The 26,183-nt window shown below is 42.6% G+C and overlaps 1 protein-coding gene across 4 annotated transcripts in view; it reads right to left on the bottom strand.

Moving 5' to 3' along the window:
• Window positions 1–416: 416 nt before the first annotated feature.
• Window positions 417–26,183, bottom strand: part of LOC128738843 (transcription initiation factor TFIID subunit 4) — a 35,832-nt gene continuing 10,065 nt past the window's right edge. The window contains exons 2-10 of one of the 4 annotated variants that reach the window (XM_053834266.1): window positions 23,527–23,691; window positions 22,920–23,096; window positions 21,547–22,092; window positions 14,237–14,350; window positions 13,854–14,171; window positions 1,953–2,972; window positions 1,715–1,888; window positions 1,514–1,639; window positions 417–1,454 (exon numbers count right to left, since the gene is read on the bottom strand). In XM_053834266.1, coding sequence (XP_053690241.1) covers window positions 1,296–1,454; window positions 1,514–1,639; window positions 1,715–1,888; window positions 1,953–2,972; window positions 13,854–14,171; window positions 14,237–14,350; window positions 21,547–22,092; window positions 22,920–23,096; window positions 23,527–23,691 — 2,799 coding nt within the window. In that variant the 3' untranslated portion in view covers window positions 417–1,295. The remainder of the gene's footprint in view (window positions 1,455–1,513; window positions 1,640–1,714; window positions 1,889–1,952; window positions 2,973–13,853; window positions 14,172–14,236; window positions 14,351–21,546; window positions 22,093–22,919; window positions 23,097–23,526; window positions 23,692–26,183) is intronic. The other 3 variants (XM_053834269.1, XM_053834267.1, XM_053834268.1) reach the window with 3 other exon arrangements.

The raw sequence follows: 26,183 nt of genomic DNA, 5'->3' as shown, positions 1-26,183 counted from the left end.
ATCCATACTTTTCTTCATTTGGACCAATTCTTAGAAGATTTTCCAATCGATTGGTGTAAGAATATTTAAAATCGATCGGGAAACCACTAAGCTATTACCGTTCAAAACCTGACTACTTTTTGAGAAAGATTTTTTGGACGTTTAGCGAAACAATCGTGAACTGGTATTTGCATCGGGGTTGTAGCAATGGTCCATTCATTTGATCCTCGCACTCTTCAAGAACGTAACGACGCTTTTGATTAATTCGAATTGGTCGTATTCGAATCACTGACGCTTACGATGACTTTTACCTCCCTGCGAAGGTCCCCAGATTTACCCATCATTCTGGATAAAGTGGCCGATTTTTATTTCTTTCAATACCAAACAGAACGCACCAGTTTCCGAGTTTTGCATCATTATTTATTCTTTATAAGAAAAGGTATCTCTACTGTTGTTGATCTTTCCTTAACGCTCTCAGTTTTCATTTTCTCCTTAAGGTTTCGTTTCATTAAATTAGATTTGAATGAAAGGATTTTTAAACATAAATAATGGGCATTTTTGCTCTTCTTTTTTTTACAGAAACAATTAGGTTGTATTATCAGTTTTGAGTGATATAATCACAAAGAAAGCTTGTTACACATTGACTTTCGGTCAATCTACTCTAATAACATATCCGACGATTTTTTTTTCTTCAAATTTGTTTTCGCATTGATATATAAACTTTTTCAGTTAGGCTGTACCTTCCAAATTTTATTTTCCAGCGCGATGCATGTTGCGCTGTTGTACGGTTTTTTCTTAATTTTCGTTTCTCTTCTTTGTTGGTATTGGCTTATAAATTATAAATAAACAATGCTGGCGACCAATAAGTTGCTCTTCCGCACATAATTGAAAAAAAGTTACTATGTACAAAATTCCCTAAAGGCAAACACGCACAAACATAAACATTCTGCGGCTCAGTCTATGCCATCTATTTCGTGTTCATTTTTGCATACCCAATATCTATCTCTCTTTCTTCTGTTTTCGCTTTTTTTTTCTTCTTTGAACTAGACCTGACATTAAGATGAAACGCTTTATTGGACCGGTTGTAGTTCCGTTCCGTCGCCAAACTGGAGTAGCCCGTTTGGATTTAAAACAACCCAATCGATGAAAGGAACCAAACACCCTTGGTCCTCCAGGATCTGCGCCGACTGTCTGACTATCTGACGATCGGCAGCATCTGCCCGCAGGGCCATTACCGACGACCGGAAGCTTCGGGTTGCTTCTCAGCGTAGAATGACCGCCCCGATTATCACCACCATCATTCGCACCACAATCGATCACTTAAGATAGGCCTTGTACAGCATTTGACTTCTACAGCTTTCCTTCTCCTGCTCCAAGTAGAACAGCATATCGCGCAGATTCACCCGCTTGATACGAGGCCTGAGTGGTGTGGATGCTTTCCCGCTAACGGCGCCACCTAAACCGGACGTTCCAGGCTGTAAAAAGACACGCTCGTTAAAAATTGTTCTTTCAACGGAGAAACCGAAAAACTTACAGTTACAGCCGTCGCTGTTCCTTCTTCGAGCTTGGGCTTCTTGCGTGGTCCAATGGCTTGCAAAGCTGTCAGATTGGCATCTCGCTGCCGAAGCTCTTCCATTTCTGCTCGTTGCATTTCTTTTGCCTACAACATCGAATAGGAAAGAAAATTAAATAAATCAAATGCCACCCAATCCGATCCGGTGGTAGAAAGCCTTACTTTTGCTTTTAGTTTCGCTTGTTCGGGATCCTCCGTTTTCGATCGTGATTTGGCCGCCCGCATGAGCATTTCTCGTTCCTGTTCCTCGTGACGTTTCTGTTCGGCCTTGTCGAGTTCCTCTAAAAATTTGATCTGCCCCCGAACGTCCTTAGTCACTTCGTAGCGAGGATCGACCTGAAAAAGATTGCAATAACTATTAAATCTGCATTCTAATTTGGTTGTACTATAACTTCGCTACCTTAATGATATCAATTCGATGTTCCGCAATGACCGCTAGTTTTTCCACAACGTTTTTCAGCCGTTCCTGGCAGGCGTGTGATATCAGAACGGCTACCTCGCTGCTCGGTTCTTCCAGCCCGTGCCGCGCGATAATACTTCGAATTTTGGCCTGCAGTGCGGGCATGTGCAGAAACACCTCGTCCTTGCAGGACCGGATCTGGGTCCCCACGAATTCCGTCGAGCCGAGGATCCGCTGCGTTTCCTCGGCCAGATTGACGCCACCCATCGCCGCGACGTCGTTGATGTCGTCGTCCCCGTACATGGAGGAAGACACATGATGCTGATAAAAAGAAGATTGCATTGAAGCAGCCGCCTTTTTCGCTGCGGTGGTCGGATCAGTGGAATCGGCACTAGCACTAGCGGCAGCGGCAGCGCTGGCTTTCTTCTTCGAGCCACCGGACGAGCTAGACTTTGCTCCCGCACTAGCCTTCGCACTGGCCGCCGATGGAGCTGCCGTTGTAGTGGTGCTACTTATAGTGCTACAACTAATATTGGATACTGAACTGACCACCACCGTTGTCGCCGACGGAAGGCTTGTACTGATTATACTTGTAGAGTTGTTACTATTACTAGCATTGTTTAGGGTGGCCACGGCTGCGGCCGCGGAAGAGCTAAGTGCCAGTGCGGGCAACGGTTGTGTTCCGGTTACAACGAGTCCGGGTGTGCCGGAGTTTGATGTTGTCGAACCCACAACAGGCGTTGCTGCGACGACCACATTGCTATTATTAATTGCTGTCACTTGCTTAACCTGGGTTGCAGCGGAACCGGATGCTGCAGCGGCCGCCGCTGCGGCAGCAGCAGCCACCGAGACCACGGCCGGCGATTGACCGCGGATCGTCTTTGTGGTAACAGTCGTACCACTGACGATGCTATTGGTCGCAGCAACGGTTACGGTAGCGCGCGATACTACCGGCGTTGTGGCACGAATTTGCAGGGTCGCAGGCGTACGCGTAATCGCCGTACCGGCCGGGGCGCGAATCTACCGGTATTCGAAATGCGTTTCGGAGGGAAGGCAAATGGAGAGCCCGACATAGTTGGGAGATAAAAAGAAAGAGAAAAACAAACAACGAGGAAACGTTATTTTCACATTCTATTTTTTTGGCTGTGAATCGAAAGTTCGCTAACGGAACCTACCGGACAATGCGAACCTGTCGAAAGCCGAACTATTTGAGCATTACACTTTCGTAGTTTTACGGGGTTTACCTAAGCGTAGCAATCACTAAATAAATAGTAGCAGTAGGAACGAAAATCAAACCATTATTGCGAGGGGATTATAGGTAACTGAGCCACAATTGCCAAAGTTATCTTTTTGCTATTAAACATTTGCTATTCGTGAGTTTCTAAAAAGTTTCAAATCAAATGGTTAAGCAACTATACCACGAAGCTTGCAAAGTTGTTTTTGTTTTTCAATTCATCTTCTATATTTGCCATGACAAGCTTGCAATGAACCCAAAAACGAGGGTAACCCATGGGTGAGCATTCGATTTGTTAATAGAATTTACCACGGAATTTAAATTTAGAATGATAAAATAAAATTATCATTAAAGTGAGTATAACGTAATCGATTAAAAAACTCAAGCCTCATCCCTTATGAGTATTAAACACCTGAAATTCGTTTTAGATGCAAATATCTTGAAAATACAACATATTATTGAATTGTAATTGTCAAAAAATCTTACAGAGTCTAATACATTGCACTTTTTTCTCTTCCAACATTTGCTACGATCGCTGTTGTTCGATATAGAAGCTGCGAAAATTATTATTTCTGCGTTCGATATTGTGCTGCCGTGAAGAAAGGTTAATAGCGACACTCGGATTCATTTGAGCAAATATTAGCAGGCGGATCGAGTCAGACGATTCTGCGAATGATAATATCCTAAACAAAATGAACTCAAAAGTTGAGTCTTTTGGTTTAAAAACTCTTGCAAACACTGATGCATCATCATCATTATCTTCGTCATCATCAATCATTTGATGTCGAGTGATGTAAGCAAGACAAATCAAACCACAAATTACTTTTGCTTCTTGTTGAGTGTCAACTAGTCTGATTTGCCACAAGTCGGGCTGGATACGATGCTCTCAGTGAAGAAAAATTACTCGACTTGTTTAATGCGATCATTTCACATGATTCGACTGACTCCAGTCGAGTCGACTTACTCAATAGCGACTATAGCAAGAAAAGTAGTGCGGAATACAACAAACACCCGGACAGTATAACAGTAGATCAAAATGTAAAGTCTGTCGATACAGAAGGGTCTAGTCTTAAAGACGCTTAAGCCTCAGGTTTTAAAGTTAGTGTTCCACAATTTGCAACTTCGTTTGGAACTTGCGCTCAATAAAAAGCAAATAGTGCGTGGGAGTTCTGTATTCACGGCGTTTTGGACAGAGTAAATATTTGATCCATTGTTGACCGTCCTTCAACAAAGCCGGCTTGATAAATTCCCACAAATCTGTTCGTAATTGACGAAACACGATTTGGGACGGTACTTTGTAAGCGACATTGAGGACGGTGATCGTTCAATAGTTTTCACGTCCCAACTTGTCGCTTTTCTTGCAGATTGGGTAGGTAACCCCAAGTGCTAACAATTGTCCGGTACAGACCAGTCAGTGGCCAGCTTTTCTGGTCCCATTTTAATAAGCTCCGCTCCGAAGCCAACTTTCCTCGCTTTCCTTCCTAATTTATTGTTCTGTGAAAATTAAGTACTGGGTCAAGGAACACCATGGTTATTGAGATCGATGTTAGTAGACCACTCTTCACAGCTGGCTTCGAGGTAAAACACTGGTCTAATAAACCTGTCGTCTAACTCTAACTTGCTCTAACACTTAAATGATGGAGGAAAATGCCTGACGGGGATGAACAGTGTTTGGATCATGGGCGGAAGGAAATTTGTTCTGCACTTTCAAGCCTGAAATTTCACAGCCAGCTGTTTAGAGCATAAGAAAATTTACGGATCCTCGTCGTAGTCGTTAGCAGCTTAGAGCCGGGGTGGTTCGTACTGTTTTATGCTTCATTCAACTCGATCTTGGGTTACTCGGCGCTTTGGACCTGGGAAAGCCATCTCGCACGTTGAGTTCCTCTGTGTCGGTGTCGGTGGGGTTGATGTATAGAACCGTTTTCCTTACGACGTGTCCGGTTCACTGTAGTTTACTAAATTTTGCCAATTGTACGTTGGTAATCTCCCCAAGCAGGGATGGTTCGATCACTTTGACTCAATTTTGATTCATTTGACAGTACCGTCTCAGCCGAGCCAAATATGACAATGTTATATATGGGACATTTGTATAACTAGTTCTAATCTACAAGTTTTCTGAACAAAGTTTTGCTGTAACGTTTGTAGTTGCGGTGCTACAACGCTAGTAACTCATCAGCGACTAAATGAACGTTCATTTAGTCACTAACAAGATACTAGCATTGTAGCGCCGTAACTACAAAAGATTCAGCAAAACTTTATTAAGCAAAATTATAGATAATAACCTGTTCTACAAATGTCTCATATATAACTCTGTCATATTTGGCCTCGTTAAGACGGTACTGTCAAATGAATCAAAATTGAGTCAAAGTGATCGAACCATCCCTGTCCCCAAGCAGTGTTTGTTACCCTTGATTCAAGCACCTCCGCTACTCTTCGCTTTCACAGGGTGGCAACCCGTTACAAAAAAAAACAAAATTCCCTGATTTTTCAAGGTTTTTCCTTATGAGTTTAATAAAATTCCAGGTTTCATATTAGGAAATAATTTAAATGGAAATGTGTTTCGCTCATTGATATTTGAATTATTTTTCAATCAACGAGGAAGTGGGGAAAATTACCGTGCAACTTACTCACTCCCATCTGTGTTTTTACAGCATGTATTCTAGAGCAGCAGTTGCTGTTCCTCCGCATTCTTGTTGTTACAAATTTCGATGTTTTCAATGACTATTGTATGTGTGTTTTTTTGCTTTTAATACAAGGTATTTTAAAATGTTTCAAAATTTTCTCCGTGTGCCAACCATCCTGCTGAACTTGTCAAGAGCAACGCAGTATATTTTCGCCAGACAGCCGATCTTAACCCAACCTACCGAAAGGGAAAATTTCCCCACCTACTCTATTTCCCTAGGCGGGTTCCCCACTCGTTTTCTCCTATCCTGCTGACGGGCAAGCTGCACTCCGTTGTTTTTCCCGCGCAAGTTTACTCGTAAGCTCATGCCAAAGCGGCGAGTGACAAATTGATTTGGCGGAGAGCGTCGCTCGCACTCTCATCCTCTCGCAGCACCGAGCCCATTGCGACTAACTCTAGACTAACTCGCCGTGGTTCTTTTTCTGCAAGCCACGCGGACGACATGTTCATATGTTTGATTTTCGTTCTCCGAGCCACAAGCTATGCGGAAAAAGCTGTTTAATTGAGTTTGTGTTTAATTTCAATTTCACCGCGCGCCCTTGGCAAACTGGGCCACGCATTCTTAGAAATATTTTTGTTACTTTATACCACCGTTTGCCGTTCTACTTTCTGACCAATGCGACTTATTTTATTTTGCATTGATTGATCGCCTTTTACTCCTCCGGGTCCAAGCCAGCCAGTGGTAGGGTCGCTACACCCGTATTTCGGTTACAACTTGTAATTTTCATCAGCCAGTTTAAGAACTACCGTGAGTCAGAGGAACTTCTCCTATCATAGCAAAGCAAAGCCTATGTGCTACATTCCGTTATCGAAACTTGACCTTCTGTTTTTATACGACAGACTTCGCAGCCAACTGTTAGAGTGCAGGACGATTGCAGGGTCAGTTGCTACGATCCTGTTGACTCTAACAGCCTCTACCAGTCGAGATTCGAACATACGACGACTGGCTTATTAGGCCAGCGTCATACCTCGAAGCCAACTGAGTGGGAGGCTCTCCCATCATAGTAGAATTAAATTGGAAGTTTTCTTTTTATTTAATTTCCAGGTTTCGTATTCTACTAAGACGCTCCAAAAACTTCAGTTCTCCTACATTTTTCTCGATTAATCGTGAATTCTACCAAGACACTCGATTTATAATCTATACCTATAAAGAAGGATTTCTGTCTGTCTGTCTGTCTGTCTGTCCGTATGTTCCTTATAGAATCGAAAACTACTGAACCAATCGGCATGAAAATATTCATGTAGAGGTTTTTTGGGGTCAGGAAAGGTTTTAGTGATGGTTAGAAACTCCTCCCCCCACTAAGAGGGGGGGGGCTCCCATACAAATGAAACACAAATTTCTGCATAACTTGACAACTAATCAAGCAAATAGAACAAAATTTGGCATGTGGGTGTTTTCGGTGACAAGAATTTATTCTATGGTAAATTGAGAACCCTCCCCTCTTTATAAGGGGAATTATAACTCCTCTCCTCTTTAAAAGGGGGGGCTTCCATACAAATTTCCTCATAACTCGAGAACTAATCAAGCAAATGGAACCAAATTTGGCACGTGAAGGTTTTCGAGGGCAAGAATATTTTCTATAGTAAATTAGGACCCCTCCCCACTTTAAGAGGGGGGGCTCCTGTACCAAAGAAACACAATTTTCCTCATAACTCGAGAAGTAATTAAGCAAATGGAACCAAATTTGGCATGTGGGTGTTTTTGGAGACAAAAATTTCTATGATGAATTGGGACCCCTCCCCGTTTTAGGAGGGGGGATCCTATACACATGAAATACAAATTTCCTCATAACTGAAGAACTAATCAAGCAAATGGAACAAAATTTGGTATATGAAAGTTTTCGAGGGCAAGAATATTTTTTATGGTAAATAAGGACCCCTCCCCACTTTAAGAGGGGGGGCTCCTATACAAATGAATTTGGCACGTGGGAGATTTTGGAGTCTTGAATTTATTTTACGATAGTTAGAGATCTCTCACCCCTGTGGTAGGGGGATATGGACTCTCATACAAATAATACAGAAATTTTTGCGAAACTCAAAAACTAATCGAACTCGAGAAATTCGAGACTCTTCCATAAAACATTAGTCAATACAAGACCACAAAAACTATCTATAGTAACACTAGATCATTCAGGACGAGACGGTCGCGAGTGTTGCCGGTGACCCGCCGTCGGAAGCGCCGCCCACTGGGGGGCTTGCAAAACTCGAGATTGTGACAAAGATCATCCGAGATTCATGATTTATGTACAACACAGGTTAATTTGTGGCAATACAAAGTTTGTCGGGTCAGCTAGTTATTCTATAAACCGCAGAGAGGTTTTTTTTTTTTTTTGAGTGGTTTTAACCCAAAGGGTCATTCACCACCGCAGAGACGTCTTTGATGAGGTTGTGGGGTCTAATCTGTGAAGAAAGCTACGTGAAAAAGTCAAATTTTGCTGCGCTGCCACCCGCAATTACTTCAATTTTCTGCGAATCGAGTCACATGCCGCAAAAGGTCCGTCCTAAAACTCTAATGCCATTCGACATGACTAACGCCGAATGACACGCGAGTGGCAGCAAATTATAATTTGCCGTATCTTTGTAAATCACAGAGCTAATTACCAATGATCTAATCTATCGCTTTTTTTCCATGTGTGGACTCATTACTGCGACCTGTATAGTTGATCTATTGTAATATCGCCCGGGTGTTTGCTGTATGACCTGCACTGCATTTTTTTTTTGCTATAATCGCTATTGAGTGAGCGATATGCTTATTTTAAATTGTATGCGTGCTTGCGTGTATTGAGGTTTACCCTTCCTTCAAAGCTTGATCTACTTTACCCACTTATTCCTCGCTACCAGCACTATCCCATATTATAGCCGTCCCTGGCGAGGACTCATTCGTACCTCTGACCAGTACACTTAACTATAGGAGGGACATTTGCACTGTCAAGAGGCCTCAGAGGGTATATAGAATTCAGCACGAAGGAAGGGTAAATGGAGGGGCCTGAGAATAAACCCATGCTAAAGTCACTTGACATCGAATGGCTTGATTCTACTAAGATTCGAACCCATGACCACTCGCTTGTCAAAGCAGACTCGGTAACCTTGCGGCTACGGAGCCCCCCAATCTATCGCTTGGGCGTCGTACTTCTTTATCGATTGCGAAGTGAGCTTGGCTACTCAATGAATCGACCATTGCGGTTGTTTGTAAAATTCCCTGATTTTAATCAAAATTCTCTGATTATTCCAGGTAATTTCACATTCCCTGACAATTCCAGGTTTTCCAGGTAGTTGCCACCCTGTTTCTGCCCCCTCCGTGAGCATAGACAATTGGTCTAATAGGGGTACATTTTAAACCTTTTAAGTGTTCCTCAATAATTGTTCGGGATTGAATTTGCTTCTTATGGCAACTAAGCCAGGTAAACTCTGTATATTTGTACTGGGTTCCTGGTCACTGCAGTATAGAGGGAAATACTCTAACTCTCCACTGGTCCAGGTCAAATTAGCGGACTATCTGACTGCGTGCTGAATAGTGAGCCGAAACATCTGCAGAGCTAAAAAGTCATGACCAGTTTTGTCAACCGATTTAAAAAATTATAACGGCGAGTATTATAGTAAATCAAAAGTTGTCGAGTCTCAATAAGAGAGATCTCAGCACGTTTACCGGTCTTAGGAAAGGATATTGTTGAAGTAAAAATATCATCTTCTTGATTTGGAATCTTGATTTCGTACAGGATGAAATTTGTCACTTTTTTAACGCCGAGAGCGAAACCTCGTAACATTTGCTATGGAATCACGCAGCACCAGGGTCGCCGATCAGGGTAAGTAGATCAATAAATCAGGTCATCACCGATTGGTACCTGTCTCGCTCCAGCTTCCAGTCTATCACTTACTCAATATAAGCGATAGTATTAAATGTAAATGTATTTTGCTTGCCACAGATGCAGATAGCTTGCCAAATGAGATATTTCGATGCGATGCGTTCATCGGTGTTTGGAAAGTTTTGAACCCTATGCGCATGTAAACCAGGTTTTACTTTGACTTTTTGCGACGTCACTTTATGAAACGCAGAGCTTCTTGGCAACATATGTGTTGAAGTGTCAGGATGTCGAGTGAAGTTAGCCTTGACCTTCCCCTTCATCTTCCTACAAGCTGCTTCTTGTTTCCTTTCAGCTCCTGGATTGTCCAACGTCCAACATCAATCGATCCTTGAACCTTTTCAACACTCTTGAGACGATTGATCTTCAGTTTTTTTTTTCAAAGCTTTCTTTTGCGCTACTATCCTAGCCGAAACCAAATGCACAACTGCGAAATTCAAAAGTTAAACAAATACACTATCAAGAGAAACTGCGGAAAATTTAGTTAATCCCCACCCAAAAGTCACTACTAGTTGTATATGCCGCAATAATTTCGTATTTATACTCCGTTGGTACTCCGCCAAAAATTGTTGCGGACAACCTTTCGTTAGAATACGGTAAGTGCACGAATATCTTTCATAAATCAAGTTACAATCTGCAGTTTGTAAAGGGCTACCGGCCTGATTAGCTTTTTCTACATTGTTAGCTTTTTACGGCACCGTACAATCACCCAGGAACACAACTTCAATAGCGATGTTAACACCACTCGCCGCATGGTAGCCTTGTCACTTTGTCCGGAAAACCGTTCTCGTGCATTATTTGCGCTCAACTTTATCATACGCTGCCCTGAAATCCACGAATGTGTGATGCGTGTGGACGTTGTACTCCCGACTAGACCTGTGCACCAATGCGGCAGCGGCGTGCATATTTTTTACATCGTTAAAACTTCACATTTCAAATGAGTCTAAAGCAAATGATTTTTTGGCTTTGCGTTCGTTTGATAGCAGCTAAAAAAGCGTTTTGCTTTCAAAATGTCGGCGTGTTAGAAGAAATAGGTTGTTTTAGCTGTTATCAAGAGACTGCAAACCCGACGAATCATCCAGAAAAATGTCATAATTAATCTAAAGACTATTTGAATGATTTGTTTTAGACTAGTTTGCAATGGGATGCACGCCGGTACCCGCGGTCGCCGCACCGGCGCACAGGTTTACTCCCGAGATTTCTGAAGGATATGTCAGAGTGTAAAAATTTGACCCGTAGTACCATGCCCACCTGGCACTGTCCTTCGAAATCTTTGCTTTTGAGGATAGACGACGTAACAAGATCGTCAAAGCATCATGTATAGGTAGCGTTGATCAGCGTATTGCCGTGGTAATTACAGCAGTCGAGTCGATCGCCCATTTTATCGAAGGGACAAACCACACCTTCCTTTCGCTTCTCAGCGGCTCTGTTTGTCTTTAGCTGCCTGATTTTTCGCGGTCCTCTACGAGATCGAGAGCCGGAACGCTATTATCCTTTGTAGGCACTCTCAGGTTAGCCTCTGTTCCGCTTCCTTCTGTCATATCGTCATTGAGATGCTCATCGAAGAACTGCTTCCATCTATCGATGAACTCACGCTCGTTTGTGAATAGCACTTACTACTTCTTCCTAAACTTAGGAAAGCTTCGGTGTATATCCTTTACGAGCTTGGATCGCCCTCTCATAGACCGCGTGACGTTAGCCTGCAATTTAGCAGCTCTAACAAACTGTCAAATTGTACTCAAGCAAAGTAATATTTTAGCGTTGAACATAAAATAACACTCGCCTTAAATTCCATTTAATAAATTATCGTTCTGATAGCTGATTTTATAGCCTCTTAGTTGACTTCGAGGTACGACAATGATCTAAGTAATCGCCGTAGGTTCGAATCTGGGAACTGGATGGCTGAAAGAGTCAGTAGGATCCATTTGTTTTGTGCGCTAACAGCTGGCTGCGAAGTTTGTCGAATAAAAACAAAAGGCCCAGTTCCGACAGCGGAATGCAATAAAAAAAACTTTTTCACGACTTTCGTAATAGTGGAGAAAGATGCTTGAAAGATTTCAACTAAATTTTCAAAAGCGAGAAAAATCTGTTTACTCTTCGTGTGAAGCTCGTCAGCTCGTGTGAAACGTATGATAATCTAAACCATAAAACTGCTAGCAATCCTAACAGAGGTCGGCTACTTCAAAGCAGACCCCAGTGCCGGTGTCTTGCGAAATTAGAAAGAGCTGAGAAAAGTAGAGAGTATGACAGCAGAATCGTGAATTACAAAAAAAATTTTCAGAATTCAGTGCACCTCTTTGATGTGTTAAAACCAGTTCAGACCAGTGAACGTGACAATTGAAACATAATTATTCGGTATCTGGATGATTTTTGATAGAAACATTCAGAGAGGTAAAAACGATAGAAGCTTTAACAAAGTACTGAGAATTAAATTTTATTTTATTCTCTAATATAAAAAGCAAACAAATCAACAACTCTGTTTTACCTCATTTGGCAATAACCTTGTTCCTACGTTCTGCTATTATATAAAAATACCAATCTTTCAACATTCTTTTGCAGATTTTTTCCATATTCAATATATACAACATAATTTAAAACATCTCTTCCCTTTTCGTGATTGCTACAAACATCGCGAAACTAAACGAAGATATCAAAATGCTCAAATAGTCGGCTCGCACCTGTACGCATTGTCCTGTTTTAAACACATTTAGTTGAGCAGCTATTATTAAAAGGTGGGAATTGTGAATTTTAGCAGTTTGGTTTATGTAAAAGTTCAGCAGAGAGAAATTTAGTGTTTACTAATTTAGCAAAAAAGAAAAAGAAAACAAACAACTCGCAAAACACGGGTACGAGTTCTAACGGAACGATCAACTTTTACAGCTAACACATCCAATGGAGCTTAAAAATATGTATATCATGCAGATAATTATAATTTAAGGGGTAATACATATGTATAAATGAGTAAACCATCAACAACAGCAATAAAATAAAGGTTTGCGCGAGCGGATCCTAGAGTTAGGAAAGTACGGTGTTTTTCTTAAATTCTTCATCCATCACCAACAACTATTATAGAACCAGGGTAGATATGTAGGCACCACTAAACTTTATACTGAGATCTAACGTTGCAAACTGTAATTCAGGGGTTGCAGTTTGATATTAACAAAATAACAAAGGCGGAATGTTACAAGCAATTGAAATCGGATGATGTGTAAAATGTATAAATAAAAGGTGTTAATATATATTATCGAAACTTGAAAAAACCGTATCATATTAGTAGGAAATAAAATGTACCGTGAACAAATTCTAGGACAACGAAATAAACCGGTTGCATGCATTTCTCTTTACTATAGGTTTTACTGCAGAAGGAATAAATAAATCGTTTAAGACAGCGTTTCGTTATTATCCAGTAGCAAGTAACAGCAATTAATAGTTGAACTCCGCAGTTAAAATACTGAAAATATGTCAGATTAAGCTATAAAAAAGTACCTAAAAGTAAAACTCTTTATTAAACCAAAGAAAAAAAAACAAAACTCACTACCAATTCTGTTCGAGGTAATTCAATCGTGTAACTCGTATACTTTTTTTTTTGTTCTCAAATTAAGGGCAAACTACTCTACCAAGTATAATAAGCGCAAGCATTCTTAACAATATTTTCTCGTTTTTCTACTATATTTCCATTGTTCGAAGTAAGAAAAATCCACAGCACACAAAGAAACATACGAAAATGGCTGTACATTACTTAAATACAAAGGAGGAATTTTGGTGCGGTGGATTTTTTCGTTTCAATACATACACAAGAGTATAGGATATATGGGGATAAATAAGGTTGTGCATAATATGTATAACTTCTATGTTTGTGTGTCACTCACTGACGAGAATCCCAAACACAGTAGGAAAGAAATTTAAATCGTAAAAGGATAGTTGGGTTTGTATATTAACTGTAGAAAATAGTTTTTACCGTTAAGAAATATATCTAGCTATACTACAGGGGAATAAAACGAACTAAATTTCTCTAAACAGCTGCTTTTGTAGCGAGGATAATAATGGATAGGATGTGGGGAGACAGCAATGACGGGAAGTTGTTGCAGTAGGAGTAACAGTGGGGACAAGGTTAGCAAACTCACCGGCAGCAGTGCTGGAGGTGTCGTTGAGATCGTCTGAGGCAGCTGTTGGCTGGTTTGCACGATGGTCGTATGCCCTACGGTGGCCGTCACGTTCGGCCGTATCTGTTGGGCCGTAATTTGCCGCGGTCCAGCGGTAATCGTCGCTTGCTGAACCGGGGCTTGGATTCGGACCGTTCCCGGCGTTGCCGGTCGTATCGTTGTCTGTCCTATCCGGGGAACCGTCGCCGCACCGGACTGCGTCGTCAGCATCCGGATTTGCGTCTGACCGACCATGCTGTTCTGGGTGACGATGGTTTGCGTTACGGGACGAATTTGGGCCTAAAAAAGGGGAAACCTCCGATAAGTTAACAATTAGGGCCACCGGATTTGATGACGATACTTACGGGGATCTGCGTTAGCGGTGATCCTGAGAAGGCTACATTTGCGGTTGGAGGATTTATGCCCTCTATCGTGATCTCCTTAGTGACGAGAGATTGCCGAAGCAGTGGTAAACTTTTCTGTAATTTCAAGAGAAGGGAAAGCATATCAGAAACGTGTTTTCTTAGACGTTATTTCAAAATCATTTACATTTCAAAAGAATCACAGATAGTGATAGGAAAAGCAAAAGAGAGATGCTAACGATATTACAGAATTTTCATTTCTATCCTTTTTAGTTTTTTAAAAGCGAAATACCATTTCCACTGAGAACCTCTTACGCAAAGGTCAATTCTTTGTACAACAATTCTCACAAAATTTAAGATGCGTATTTTTCTATTTGGCGAGTTTGAACACGCCCTAGTTAGCATTATGAAAACGCCGGAGTTCCTCGATACAATCGGACCAATAACCAGAGTTCATCGGTCGTCCCAGTCCTGTGTGTGAGAGTGGTATTGAAATCTTCCAACCTACATCAGGCAAGTATATTTGTCAATCTGAATTTTCGATGTTGTTGCTTCATATCCTAGTACTTCGAATGGTGATCTATTCCTTGCGGGTCCACCAGTAAGCAGGTCTTTAAGTAGCAATCTGGTGCGTCTGGCGTAAAAAGGCGTCGACCGCATTCCTTCTGTGTACTATCAGAACGTTAGGAGTTTGCGGGCTAAAATAGCTCGACTGTGTTTACTGTTATCCAGTTGTGTGTATGACGTACCAATTTATACGAAAACGTGGCTGATAACGACAGCAATGAAATATATCCTGACAATGCTCTATTCTGGTGTGATCGTAACGAATTGACCAGCAATCACTGGTCATATTGGTGGCGTAGTGTTGCTTGCAATCAATTAATGATTCTCCGGAATGTGAATCTATTTCTTTTGCTCGTTATACTCGCTATACTCGTTATACTCGTTAAGTTATACTCGCTCCCGTTGCGGATCATCTTTTGAAGTCGAGCATAATTTTGTCAATTAGCGACTACAACTTTCCTGACCACAGGTGGTATATTGCACGTCTCAGCTGAAGATGGGTCTGATGATGGATCAATCATTTTGTCAAATACCCGAAATGTATTGACATAATTGAACCACTGCTAGCTATCGATTGGCACCACGTACCATTCATCTTACTATTTGACGAGACGGTAGCGCCAGCCAATATCTATCTAAGTTTTATTTTTGCATAAGTGCGTACGAGTGAAGCAATCGTCTTTCCCAAGCGATCAACAAAAACTCCTCGCATATATACTGTTCCGAAAATCAATCTGCCGCTTATAGTTTTCTACAGATGAAGGTCAGAAAGCCTTTGAAGACCCGGAACAGATGGTCTACCTCTAATTTTCCTAAAGAACTATGCTATTTGGCTTGCTTTCCCAAATGCCGGTGTTTTTGCCCGCTTGACTCAGGACAGAATATTCCCGGCTACATGAAACTGGTTACCTGGAGAGGCTTGTGAGGCAGTGGAGATCTCTGATTCCATCCCTTTGTTCTGCCGAATTAGCGGATATGAACCAATAAGTAAGTAGCTGTCAGTGTTAGTGGCCGAACTCAACCGTTCCTGTGAAAAGGAAACTGATTATACTTCCGCATCGTTAACCGAAAGGAGACCGCAACCGCTGGCAGCGTCGTTTGAGGGTTCATAAATCAGCAGTGATAAAGAACAACTGCAAGAGTGCGACTGACAACTATGGAAAGCTAAATGCTGCATTCTATTCTTGGTATATTCTAAGGGTGCAGTCAGTCAATGCCATCTGATCTCTTCTCTTCTCTTAGGAGGCTTGCCGTCCTAAGACAAAGCCTGTTGAACAAAGTTTCTCCATATAACTCGGTTGAGGGCTACCGCTCTCCAATTCCTCGGACACCGAGTACTCTCCGCCAGATCTCGCTCCACCTGGTCTAACCATCTTGCTCGCTGCGCTCCTGGTCGTCTTGTTCCTACCGGATTTGAGGCGAACACCATCTTTGCAGGGTAGTTGGCCGGCATTCTTGCAACCTGCCCTTCCCATCGTATCCGTCCCGCTTTAGCCACCTTCTGGATACTGGGTTCGCCATAGAGCTGTGCGAGTTCATGGTTCATCCTCCACCTCCATACTCCGTTCTCCTGTACGCCGCCGAAGATCATTCTTAGCACTCATCGTTCGAAAACTCCGAGCACTCGCAGATCCTCCTCGAGCATGGTCCATGTTTCATGCCCGTAGAGAACAACCGGTCTAATAAGCGTCTTGTACAGGGTGCACTTTATACGGGGACTTAGTCTGCTCGACCGCAATTGCTTGTGAAGCCCATAGTAAGCACGACTTCCGCTGATAATACGCCTCCGAATCTCACGGCTGGTATCATTGTCCGCCGTTACCAGTGAGCCAAGGTAGACAAATTTATCGACTACCTCAAACTGATTGCCGTCGATCAATATACTACTGCCCAAGCGGTGTCGTTCGGCCTCGGTTCCGCTGGCCAGCATGTACTTTGTTTTAGACGTATTTACCTTTAACCCAATCTTTTCTGCCCTGCGCTTTAGTCTGGTGTACTGTTCAGCCACCGCCACAGATGTTCTGTCGATAATATCCATGCCATCGGCAAAGCAGACGAATTGACTAGATTTGTTGAACATCGTGCCTCGTGTGCTGATATCCGCTCGGTTCATAACACCTTGTAGCGCTATGTTGAACAGCAGGCATGAAAGACCATCACCTTAACGAAGCCCTCTGTGTGATTCGAATGAACTTGACAATCCACCCGAAATCCGAACACAGCACTGTGTACCATCCATCGTAGATTTAATCAGTTTGATGAGCTTCCTGGGGAAGCTGTTCTCGTACATGATTTTTCATAGCTCTTTCCGGTCGATAGTATCATATGCGGCTTTGAAGTCAACGAATAGATGATGCGTGGGAACTCTGTATTCACGGCCATTTTGGAGGATTTGCCGCAGTGTAAATATTTGATCCGTAGTAGACCGACCTTCGACGAAGCCGCCTTGATGAGATCCCACAAATCTATTCGCAATTGGTGATAGATGCCATCTGATATGGTTTACAATAACGGTGAATCTAGAAGTGAGCATCAGAAACATGTGATTTCTTTGCAATACATTTTGCTTCTGTCTTTCAAGCCAAACAATCGTCCGATGGAGACGCCAGACTCGCCGCATCTAATGTCTTGCTGGATTCTGTCGATCTGGATACGTTTGTTGTTTTTATCGCAGTACTAGCGCGTCTGCTGAGCCATTAGTCTTCTTTATCAACCGATCATTCGAGTGAGGAGCATTTCCTACGAACTGAAAGCTGTCATACATATTTCCCATGTATAAAAGTGGTGATCGTCGTAACGTCAGGAATTACCGAGAGATTACCAGCCCTTCCACCGCTTTAAAATCACCGCTCGAATCCTACAAGTCATGAAATCTTAAATCTCTTCCTCTGACCAGGATAATTTCGTTCCAGGTAAATCTACGTAATTGCTAGACTCCATTACTACCTGTTGACCGGCTATGAAAGGCAGAGTGAAAGTTAATGTATTCTATACGGATCTGAAAATTGATTAAAAGGATTACTCCGTAAACTGTTGCGAATGAGAGCATTGAGCAGATTTTTGTCGTGGTTTTCATCCAATCTAACTAAAAGAACGATGCATTTCAAGCCAGGTCAACGCGTTTCTTCACCGTTTGTTAATATGTCTGGCGTTCCGCAAGGGAGCCATTTAGAACCACTTTTGTACGTCATTTTCTTCAATGATGTTGCATTCTCATTTGATTATAAATGTAAACTCCGTGCGCTGTATCGAGAACTCCCTTCATTTACAAATATTGCCAAATGTGTTCGTCAATTGGTGTCAGCTGAACCAACTCGTTATCAGTATCGCAAAATGTAACATTATGACCTTTCATCGTTCGACAGATTCGATTTTATTTGATTTTAATATCGACGGTATTATTCTCAGACGAGTGGACAATGTAGCGGATCTTGGTATTCTACTAGATCATAAGCTCAGCTTCCTTGCGCACTACGTGTCGATTATTTCCGAGGAAAACATCTCCAAAATTGCCAAGGACTTTGCGGATCCCCGTTGCCTGGAGGCGTGAAAAATCTTCCAGCGTATCCAGATAAGTCACTCAACTAATAAGTCTCGAACCGCTCGCTTGAAGACGAAAATGCAGCATTGTTAAACTGCTTGCTGGCGACATAGATTGCCCCTATCTTTTATCCCTGCTTGATTTGCGCGCTTCTGATACGACCTTAAGACAGCGATGATTATTGCAGCCAAGATTCAATCGTACACTTTATGGTTACAGCTAGCCTATTGCTGTGATGGTTCGTTTATTTACTTCTGTCGAATCCGTGTTCGAGTTCTAAATGTTATAAAGCCCAATTTGTTAACCGACTGAAAAGACTGAATATTATTTAATTGCAGTATGCATTATTCATTATGTGAATAAACAAATCACTCGCTTGAAGTGAATCCTGAATAATACCCAACCACCTTACTAAAGCAAATCAAATCCTAAGTGGTACATTCTGATTTCAATCTCTGATTTGAATTCAATTTCAGAACAATTACGGGGTCTGTGCTACGATCCTGTTGACTCTAGCAGCTTCTCCCAGCTGTGACTCGAACATACAACGAATGGCACCGTCGCACCTCGAGGCCATCTGCGGGTCCCCTTCCCGTAGTATTTACAGGAGCGTTACTGAATCGGAAGCCTCCTATAAAGTGATTATTACATCATCACGTGCTCCCCTTTTTCCCAAGCTACGGTAAAGATTGGTGTGGCCAACAATAATGACTTTCAGGCTATGATAGAACTTTGGCTGGGCCAATGTTATTTCCAAACATTTAACCTCAAGCGGTTAGAGTAGGAACTGAGAGTCATTGATATGCAATCATAACATTCAGCGGTTGATGGCAGAGGGTGTGGCAGAACGCCAGAAAGCTTGATCAACGAATCGCAGAACAGCAGGATGACAGGGAGGATATAAGTGGGCTGTGGAGGAACCTACATAGTGCCATTGAGACAATTGCGAGAGAGTTGGTAGACACGATGCGTGGAAGACAGAATCAGGCTAGGAATCGCAAGCTCACTATGGCCACATCTCAAAACCGAGATGTAGAAAGACTAGAGCTGCGGAAAAACGAACCTATTGTCTAAAAAACGCGCGTACTAGGAGCCAATGTTGCGAATCAAGCGAGAAGTCAACCATTCCTACTCACACGCGAAAGAGTATGAGAAACATAGCATTCAAGCCTTACGCCGCACACGCAGACGTAAAAGAAACAGCCGTCGGTGCTGTGTGCAGACATTCTGCTACCCACACACTCCCGTTCGCACAACCACACATCGTCTTCCTGTATAGCTTATTCCTGACTTAAAATATTCGTGGGGAATCAGCTGCCCATGAGGCTGGGCTGATGGCGCACTGGGATACAAATTTTGCATCACTTTTTCTTCTTGTTCATCTTCGCCCTCGATTCTACTCACGGGCGGGAGTACGAGCCGTCGTGAGTACTCGGTATCAGCAGATCGGGCTGCAACGACGCACGCCGAGCAACGACTGTAGTTGTTAGCTAAACACACATTCGCAAAAATTTGTTGCAGTGCATAAAGGAATAAGAGCTGGCGTGTTCGTTAGAATGAGTACGCGTGTGTGAGAAAATTATATCACACGTGTGCGGGCTTCGCAACACTGCGAGGAGCACATGCTCACCGGTGCAGAGGAGAGATTCGCTAGCAACGATACACGGAGTTTCTACAAAACGGTGAGGTGCAAGAATTGTGCCATGCCTGTGACGCGCAATGATAGTGCAGGCAACCTGCTTACTATCAAAAGTACGGATGAATTGCAGGTTGCAGCCGCGAATTGGGCTTTCAATGGATTACGACGCCAGCTGAAATCCCATAGTTTGCAAATTCAAACGAAACTGGAGCTCTACAGAACACTAATCCCTGCACGGACATGAATCATGGACGCTAAAGAAAGCTGACTGCCGAGTGCTTGGGGTTTTTCGACGTAAAATTCTCCGATCAATACTTGTGAGGGCAAAATGGAAAACGGAGTGTGGCGCAGACGCATGAACCACGAGCTGTTCACGTATATAAATATGCTGATCTAGTGAAGGTAGTACAGTTGCAGGCTGCGATGAGCCGGGCACGTGGCCAGATTATCCGACGAAAGATCCTACACCCTGCACCCGATGGATGTGCGATGTCAAGGACGACGAATGGTCAGGGCCGACAGATACTCTTGAACCATAACTCGTTCGGCGCAGGATCGGTGACGCTTCGTCGCCAATAAACTTATGTAAATAGTAGTATGCAATCTACGAAGTTTTGTTGAGTCTGATCCATTCAGTATAGGAGAATTTATGAGACCTCTCTTATAAGCATCTTTCATAATATGATGATCATGAGAGCTCTTTGCATACACCGATAGTGTTATTACACATGTTCCTTTGACAATAAGTAATAATCTGCATAATTTGTGAAGAAGTACGTCAGCCACCAGCGATCAAAACCAAGAGGAAGACTCCTTGTGGACATTTAGTGAACTTTTTTTGGAACATTTTGAAGTCATAACCAACGTATTTCCCAATGATGATGCGATTTCTCTACTGAAAAACATTGCTGAATTCTAGTTCACCCTAGCGTAAAGAGAGCCGAACAAGTTGAAGCAAAGGACGTGTTGCCAAAGCCTTTTCAATATCAAGAAAATCACAAGGTGTCCTCTCTTATAATTAGTGTCATTAAAGAGGTAAGTTCGGAAAACTCATTTCAGCGATCTCCCAGTTAGCTTCGAGATAGAATGCTGGTCCTGCTAAATAGTCAACAAGATCGTTGCACAGGCGCCGTAATTCCTTTAGTCTAGGAACCGATAGCGAAGTTTGTCGATAAAGAGTGAAGTCTTCAAAAGACATGTTCAACCTTCTGCTGCTAAGGTGAAAGCGGATAAATGCGCCTCGTTTGTTGTAGCAACTTGCTAACTAGTTTGCTATAACATATGTGATATCCGAGAATTTCAATATTTAAAAAAAAATTTAACTTAAACATGGTGTTCAGCAGACTACCGCGTCAGCATATTTGGTAAAATCAGGGCACCTCAAGCGCAAAAGTTCAAACCCACGGTAATGATAAGGCCATACAAAACTAAACAAGGCCTAGCCTGGTCTTATTGCGGATGTAATCATCCGTGGTTTTCTTCATTAGTCAGATTAATGGTCTAAAAGCTCTATAAAAATAGTTCATTTTCTACGTCGGCGCATTTCTAAGTTAAACTAGTACTTACCTTTAGAAATCCAATCAGACACGGTTGCGGACTTGCGTTGAGAAGACGTTCCAGACGTTCGCAAAATTGCTCCGGTTCGACATTGGCATCCACCAACTCCTGGATCAGCGTTCGGACGTTTTTCTCCACCGGTTTCGGTTCCCGCTTCGAGAGTTCGATGAGATTGGTCAAAAATTTCCTGCATTTTTCTTTGGTATTGTCCAGTGAGCTGCGTTGCTGGGCGGTCTGGGCACCGGTGGTAGTCGTGACGACGACGGTCTGCGGTGCGGATTGCTGCTGCTGTACCGCGGACGCCGGCTGGGAGGTTACTACCACCTGCTGCGGCTGCTGCTGCTGCTGGGTGGTCATTACCGTGGTCTGCCCGGTGACATGTGATTGTGCTTGTGATGGTGTCGTAGAGATGGTTATGTGCTGCTGAGCGGCCAGCGCTGGAACCGGCGCAACCGACGCCACCGGTGTGGACTGTGTCGTAACGAAGCTGGTCGGTGTGGTGGTGATCGATTGAGAATTGACGATTATCGTACCGGAACCGGACGATATTGGTTGCTGTGAAAAGGAATATTAAATGGGATTAATTTGGGTGTTCAAAACTTACTGACTACTGACGCTACTGACAATCAATCAAACGATAAAACTAATAACTGGTGAAGTAACATCGCACAAACGGAGAGGCTAACTCAGCAACTGATTGGGGAAAAACTTAACTTCATTCAGCGTCAAGAAAAGCACGGCCAAACCGAAGGATGATTGAATGAATCCATGCTTGCTTACTGAACAAAAGTAAAATAAAATGTTGGCAAAAAACTTTGAATACATCCAAATACATGGTTGTTTTCCTATTTCAACAGATATTTTCTCAAACAAGTAAATGTTACAAATTACAAAATCCGCTTTAACTGTAGGAGCTTGCCGTACTTCATACATGGGTCAATTACCGGTGGCAGCTAATCTGCCCGGTACTAGAAATCTATGCGAGACGACTATGTTTCAAACCAATTGTCCCGACACAAAGTCGGGGTGTGTCTTACCGACGATTTCAGTGAAAAGTTTTATCTTCGCTCAACATAGATTGAAATGTTATAGAAACTAAGTAAAAACTCAGTAAAACGGCATTCACAAATTTTCACAAAAAAAACGTAAACATAAACAAACAAACCACAGAACGAAAGTAAAACAATACCCAAAAGCTGGATCGGCAAGAAAAACCGAGAGAAAAGAATACAGAGTATAGGTATATATATAGAATACTGTAAAAACAGGCCAACCAACTCTGGTGTGGATTCTGTGGTAATTACATTTTGCTTCTGTTTCACCTGTTGCGTGGTGACAATGGTCTTGCGGAGGGCTAATGGAGGACCGGTAAACCTACTTACAGCTGGCACGGTTTGCAACCGTATCGTCTGATTCGTCGCCGACGTCGCGGTCAGATTGGCGGGTGTGATATGGGCCCCGGATGGGGCCGGTCCGATCCGCAGCAGCTGGAACTGGCCCTGATCATTTTTCAGTAGCAGCGTCGAGCCTGGCTGTCCTTGAAGGGCACTTAGGGTAATCTGTCAGGGGGGGAGCAGAGTGCAGAAAAACCATTAGAATACGAATTCACTGTAAAGCTGCTACGAAAAAAACGAAAAACAAAACACAAAAGAATAAAAACGAGAAACAATGCTCTACAGAAGGTGTTAATGGTAGAGAGTTAATTGATTAATTAATTCAGGAGAGAACAAAACTCAAAACACAACGAGCAAATGTTGCCACATCATCATACTAACAGATAGAGTAATCGGTACTGTTTTTAGTGTCCATTCCAAGGAGTGGTGACCAATTAATTAATCAATGCAATGAGAATGTGTGATGGAAAACGAAACCAAAAAGTAGCAGAAAAAATGGGAAAACTTTAAACAAAGACAAAATAAAAAGTCAAAGAAAGAGAAAAACATAACAATAGAAAACATAAATAGAAATATAAACATGAAAGGTTCTTACAGCGTTTGCGCTTGGTGGTCTAGTACTAACTATTTGCTGACTACCAATAACAACTCTAGGTGATACAGCGGCAACAGTTTTTTGCTGTGCTTGCGTGGGCGGTGCGCCGGGTCTAACATTTACAATTTGTACACCAGCCGGTAAACCGACAATATTCTGTGTTGCCTTTCGGAAAGTAGTAGTATTTTTTTTTGGTTTTGTTGGGTTATTACAATTGGTGGTTCGTTAATTTTGTGGTTTTTTTTTTTGGTTTGTGAGACGAAGATAGCGCAAAAGTACCAGGCGAACAACGATTTTTGTTTGGAAATGAAAATAAAAAGAAGAAAAAAATACCAGTTGTGAAACGATTTCACTCTTGTTTGATCGATGCTGAATATTATTCTGAAACGATTGCATTGCTAGAGAGGAAGAAATATTAGGCAAATGAATTAGGCGGTTAGGAAGAGCTTTTCGGGGGGTTTCTACTGGCATGAGGATATGCTCGGGAATGGGAATATTACGGGAATTCGGTGTGGTGTTTTGCTAGTGAATCTACGATGTAAAAAAAAGACACGAGACCGTTGTATTAGCTAATCTAGAATTAGACTATTCGATTAGTAAAGGGTGATTTGGTGTGAAATCAATCATTAGACACTAAAGCTAGGGGATGCGAGTATTGACATTTTTGTGGCACTTTCTAGTGGGACTGAAAATATACGAGATAAAACTAAATAGCTTTTAAAGCTGGGTGCTTAATGGTAAAGAGCGTGATTCACGTTAAAGTTGTTTTGTTTGTAATGAAATAATTCTTGGAATTTTGTAGATTTCTCTAGAAGAGAAATATCATTAGAGAACGGAATGAAAGCGGCTAAATCGATCCAGCTGTTTAACGAAAAATAACATTAACTTAGGATTGCTTGTATTGTTTTGACATCATCAAATATATCATTCATAGAATTTCCTTTGAACTTCCGGATCAAACAAAATGCCACCCACATTGCGTCGATCCGGTCGGTACTTTGCTTCAGTTTCACATTGGTGAAATAACTTTCTGAAAAGTTTGACTGTTCGCTCCGTTCCTTTCGACTTAGCCACCGAACAGAGAATAAAAGCAAACTGGAAGAAGCACAGCCTCAACCTGCTCAAGTGAGCCGGAAAAAGATCACCGCGAGAGAACCCCCATAAGAGTACACAAACACACACACACTACTGGTACATGCAGGCACGTTACACCGTAGTGGCCAACCGTCAGCAGGGCCAGGCCAGCAGCAATGTCAACGACCTACATTTGCCAAACGCATTTTAAGACAAACTTCACCTCAACAGAGCATTTGCCACGAGCACACTGGTCTCTATCAGGCAGCCGAAAAAAAAATTCTGTCTCTCTTTCCTGTTCTCTCCACACGTCTCGTATTATGTACTAAGCCAATTCCATAACGTCAAACAATTGACGAATTCAATCGCTTGTTATGTCGTCCGTCCCCTTCGAACACGGAACTAGTTTAGAAAATCAGCTGTGGTCTGGTGAGTGAATTTTAACTAGCGAATTTTAGCGCATTACACACTATAGAACAATCCTTTGGAATGGGGGTAGTTCCAAACACCACCACGGACGGATGGACAGACGGACGGACGGCCGCAGCAGTAGCGCAGACAGTGACGAGACAGAGAAAGTCCCATCAGACAGACTAAAGCAACAGGTGACCAGCAGCAGCAGCAGCAGCAGCAGCAGCAGCAGCACCACGTTCGCGAATTGTCATCTTGTTTCGAGTGGCCGTGCGCGGTGGCAGCGCAGCGGCACACAGCCGCCTGTTGTTGATATTATTCGCTGGTAAAGTTTTCCGATAAAGCGAACGGCTCGCGTTGGTTGGTTGCTAGCCAACGCGGTGGCTTTTGATTAATAAATTCTTCACGCATGATGTCCTGCGATAAGGATGGTAGCGTATGTGGTGGATGTCACAAAAACGCACCTAAATAACGTTGCAAAGGTGAGGATAATAACTATATGTTGTATGAAAATTAATGCGTTATGACCCGAGGTACATCGAAATCACGTAATAAATTTCTTACTATAGCAAGGCTAGGCTTGACTTGATCCTTCTTTATAGACAGACTTCGCAGCCGTCTGTTACAGTACAGGACAATTACCGGGCTAGTGCAATGGTCCTATCTTTATCTAGCAAGCACCACCCAGCCAAGATTCGAACATACGACGACTGGCTTGTACCTCGAAGCTAACTGGGATTGCGATAATTACTTCGCATTAATTTCCTTCAAAGATGCACAGATCGCCCTGAGCAGAAACAGGCCGTTATGATGATGATATCCATGTCATCGCCAAAGCAGACGAATTGACTAGATTTGTTGAATATCGTGCCCCGCGTGTTGATATCCGCTCGGTTCATAACACCTTGTAGCGCTATGTTGAACAGCAGGCATGAAAGACCATCACCTTGACGAAGCCCTCTGTGTGATTCGAATGAACTTGACAATCCACCCGAAATCCGAACACAGCACTGTGTGCCATTCATCGTAGATTTAATCAGTTTGATGAGCTTCCTGGGGAACCTGTTCTCGTCCATGATTTTCCATAGCTCTTTCCGGACGATGGTATCATATGCGGCTCTGAAGTCAACGAACAAATGATGCGTGGAAACTCTATATTCACGGCTCTTTTG

The sequence above is a fragment of the Sabethes cyaneus genome, chromosome 2 (genome assembly GCF_943734655.1).
Source record: "Sabethes cyaneus chromosome 2, idSabCyanKW18_F2, whole genome shotgun sequence".
NCBI lineage: Eukaryota > Metazoa > Arthropoda > Insecta > Diptera > Culicidae > Sabethes > Sabethes cyaneus.
This window is presented reverse-complemented; position numbering and strand designations above follow the sequence as displayed.